The 4,256-nt window shown below is 43.2% G+C and overlaps 1 protein-coding gene across 1 annotated transcript; it reads left to right on the forward strand.

The window, feature by feature from the left end:
• The first annotated feature begins 2,872 nt into the window (after positions 1–2,872).
• LOC121483441 (WASH complex subunit 3-like) lies at positions 2,873–3,522 on the forward strand. The gene has a single exon (XM_041741986.1). It carries the CDS (start codon positions 2,902–2,904, stop codon positions 3,484–3,486), a length of 585 nt encoding a protein of 194 aa, XP_041597920.1. The 5' UTR covers positions 2,873–2,901; the 3' UTR covers positions 3,487–3,522.
• Positions 3,523–4,256: the final 734 nt, after the last annotated feature.

Below are 4,256 nucleotides of genomic sequence, written 5' to 3' on the forward strand. Positions count from 1 at the left end.
ATGATATGAACGTTATTATTTTGATGGCATCACTGAGTTTCCTAAGTCTACTTTTGTGTCCAAATTTTTCCTTCTCTCTTTTGTTCAGCTTTATTATTTTCCATAATTCTATTTTCTATACCACTGATTTGTTACTCTGTTTCTTTCATTCTTGTGGTTATTATATCCTGTAGGTTTCAAATATCAGTTATTGATTTTTCATTTTGGCCTGATTATTTTTTGTCTTTTTTGGCTCTGTGGTGAGGGTCTCTCTGATGTTCTTCCATGCTTTTCTCAAACCCAGGTAATAACCTTTGGATATTTGCTTTAAATTCTGGATCAGCCATATTATATCTGTCCTATTAGATCTCTGGCTATGACCTTTTCTTATTCTTTCTTTTGGGATGAATTCCCAAATAAGATTCCATCTTATCATTTTATCTAGGTTTCTGTATTCTTATTTGAGTCAGAAAAGCCTTTTTCCTGCTCCTGAGAGTAATGGCTTTATTAAGAATAGGTCATATAATGTCCATGGCTTAGTGCTTTAGGAGGTGTGTCTGTTTTGTGCTGAATGCACTTTGCTTCTGTGTTTTTGGCTGCCCTATACTTCATATCAGTCTTCTCTAGAGGTTTTCCTTCACTTCAGTGTGGAGGGTTTGGTCCTCTGCCTATAATTTGGTGAGTTTTAGCTAGGTTTGCCCTGGTATGCTTGTTAAAAGAGACCTTATGCCATTTACACTAGAGATGAAGCTTTGCAGAACACTATCATTACTAGATATTGTGTCTGTAGGTTTTTGTGCTGGTCTCCTAGAGAAGGGGCCTGATGCACTGGTCCTGATGCACATTTGGTAGAGAAAAGGAGCATCAGAAGAGTTCAGGGGGTAGGACTTGGTGTAAGCAAGTTAGGCAGTCAGTGTTGGGACTGTGCTATTTATTGAAATTGGTTTATGCTGAGGGTTGAAGGAGGGAAATTGTGCTAGCCCACTCCTTTGTCCTGTGGAGGGGTTTTGTGCTTCTTGCTCTCAGGGAAGCACTTTCAGGGGAGTGAATAATTTCACCTCTTGTATCACAGGCATTTTTCAGATCACTGTTTTCACACTGTCTGTCTCTGTGTCACTTGCCTGCCTAAAGGAGTGCAGTGCACCTTTGGCTCTACTCAGTCAGGCCTGCTGAATTTTAAAATTCCAAATTTCAGGGGACACCTAGGTGGCTCAGCTGTTGAGCGCCTCCCTTTGGCCCAGGGTGTGATGCTGGAGTCCCAGGATTGAGTCCCACGTCGGGCTTCCTGCATGGAGCCTGCTTCTCTCTCTGCCTATGTCTCTGCCTCTCTCAGTGTGTCTTTCATGAATAAATAAAATATTTTTTAAAAATTCCAAATTTCAGAGTCCTGGTATGGCAAGGACCTATCCTGGTACTCTGGGATAAGGTTTCACCCCGGTGGACCTGATGAAAGTTTGATCCAGAAGGCCAGTTGCACCTGAGTGCAAGGGTGTGGGATTTGGAGCAACAAGCTAAAACAGTAGTGTCTGTGCTAGCTGCCCTTGGCAGCTGTCTCCCCACCTATTCTGAGTGGCAAGGGAGAGATATGGCTCCTGCTTGTTCTTTCTTCATCAGCAAGGCAATACCATGCCTCAAAGATGAGCTCCAAAAAGTCTTGAGTAGTGACTCAGTACTTTTTTTTTTAATTATCAAAAAATTGTACCTGTTTTATTAGGAATTTTAGTGATAACTTTACAGTTTGACGGGGCAGTGCAGAAGCAAGAATTTCATAGCACAGTCAGCCACCAGACTGCCATGCAGCTGCTCAACGGTGCGCAGGTCCTGCAACTCCTACTGGATGCTAACTGTCCATTGTCTGGAGATTCCTCCTCCAGGGGGCCTGGGGACTCTTCTACCGCTGTGATCTCTTCCATTGGTGCAGTCTGCTCCATGTCACTGGTATCTTTACCTGATCCCCAGGTTTGAACTCCACATCCACCCATGTTGTCTTCAGTTCTGATTGCTCTCTCGAAATCTCGTTTTCCTCTCTGGTCAAAACCGTCAAAAGCTCTGTTCCCGGGGCCACCTCTGCCTCGGCTTCGCATAGCCCCTCTGGGGCCTCCACGGCCCCTCAGTGGTCTGTCCCGATCAAACCTGTCAATGGGTTTTTCATCTGTGAACTTCTCAGGTGTCAAGTCGGCCTGTCTCTCAGTCTCATAGGATTTTTTTTTCATAGTGGACTTTATTGGGGAAAGTTAGTGTAAAAAACATTAAAATTCATAAAATTTAAATAAGACAGTAAAATTATACCTTATAGCTATAGCCATCACTGTTGTAATAAAAAATCAGGTAAAGTCTAAGTTACTGCCTAAGCAAACACTATTTTGTGAGGCTGGTGTTGCGAAGCCCGAGGCAGGAAACACTGCGATTATTATAAGTGAGCCCAGTGATGAATTTACATTTGAAGCTGAGGAAAGGGAAGAAACATGTTATGATCAGGGCATCACAACATTCTAGTCTGAAAAAAGCAACTTTATTAGTGTCATAAGGAGAGTAATCAGTTTTCCTGGTGATGCGTCACGTCTTACTGAGCTCCATGTGGTCTGTCCCTCCAAACCCTTCCTTCTCCAGGCACAGCCTCCTAAGGCACCTGGCTGGCTCCCCCTGGAACCCCTGCAGTCACCTGGCCCCAGTGGCCTCCCACCCATCGTGCACACTGAGACCTTGGTCAAGAGTGTCCCTTACCAGATAATGTGGGTTTCTCTTTGGTTATGGAATTTTTCTTTGATTTTTACATAAGCTTAAAAAAATATAGTTAGAAATGTGCTCCTGAATTCCAAATGTGGGCCCAGGGGGAGGTGTTGGCACATTGTTGCCGGGTTGGGTGGGCCCGGTTTGGGAGGGTTTTGTGGGTGAGCCCCTGGTCCCCCACCCACTGACAACATGGATGAGGACGGGCTTCCTCTCATGGGGTCAGGCATAGACCTGACCAAGGTGCCAGCTATTCAACAGAAAAGAATGGTGGCATTTCTAAACCAGTTTGTCGTGCACACTGTACAGTTCCTCAACCGCTTTTCTACAGTTTGTGAGGAGAAACTAGTGGACCTTTCTCTTCGTATCCAGCAAACTGAAACAACTCTCAATATTTTAGATGCAAAGTTATCATCCATTCCAGGCCTAGATGATGTCACATTTGAAGTATCTCCTGTAAGCGTCACTGGTGTCACAAATGAATCACATTCTGAAACTACTTCAGAGAAATCACAGCAGAACAGTTTACAAGACTCTAGACCACAGAGAAGTGAAGTAACACCAGAAAATATCTTAACTGTAGCCAAGGACCTAAGATATGCCAGATATCTCAAAATGGTTCAAGTGGGTGTTCCAGTGATGGCATTAAGAAACAAAATGATATCAGAAGGACTAGACCCAGATCTTCTTGAGAGGCCAGATGCTCCAGTGCCTGATGGTGAAGGTGAAAAAAATACAGAAGAAAGTTCAGACAGTGAATCTTCTTTTAGTGACTAAGCTTAATTTTGATAACAGTTACATATACATGTGTAGGTATACGTATATATTCTATAAGAAAGAGAACCTGAACCTGAACTCTTAATCATAAAACATCAAATGGCCATATATCCACCACCAAACTTCTTCTATGTTAAAAATAAATAAATAAAGCATTTATAACCTGGCAAAAAAAAATCCCAAGTCTTTCACCTAAGTGATCCTTGAATTTTGCAGTCTGCCCCAGGTTATTTGCTTGCTTCCTCTCTAGGAGTAGGGCAGCATCCTCAAGTCTCTATCACAGGCAAGCCTGGGGACCTCTAAAACTCCAGTCTTTGAGACCTGCTATTTGTAAAACTCATTAAAATCATCCCCTCTCATTTTCCCAGCCAATGGCTTTGGGAAGTGTTCTTGCGTGTATCCCTGTGCACTCCACACTCTCTCTCACCTTTCTCCATGACCAGGGCTCCCCCTCCTCTGCAGCATCCAGGATTCATTTCTCCTCCAAACCACATCTCTGCACTTCTTATCTTCCTTGATGTGGCGTCTTCTCTCCCTCTAGCTGTGCGCTTTGTTCTCTCAGTCCTTGGGTTGATTTCTTGGATATTCAGAATGATTTGATAATTGTCTAGCTGTTTCAAGGGACAAAGCAAACCTAGGGTCTTCCTACTATGCCACCATCCTAGCTTTTCCCGAGGCAACACACATCTTGATATCAACTCTGCTCTGTGTTTAATATATGGGTAAATACTGATTGAATAGTTTCTACATGATTTTTATAATTTACTTGG

The sequence above is a fragment of the Vulpes lagopus genome, chromosome X (genome assembly GCF_018345385.1).
Source record: "Vulpes lagopus strain Blue_001 chromosome X, ASM1834538v1, whole genome shotgun sequence".
NCBI lineage: Eukaryota > Metazoa > Chordata > Mammalia > Carnivora > Canidae > Vulpes > Vulpes lagopus.

Coding starts and splice junctions, on each gene's coding strand:
- LOC121483441 (XM_041741986.1), top strand. CDS start 2,902: ATGGATGAGGACGGGCTTCCTCTCATGGGGTCAGGCATAGACCTGACC.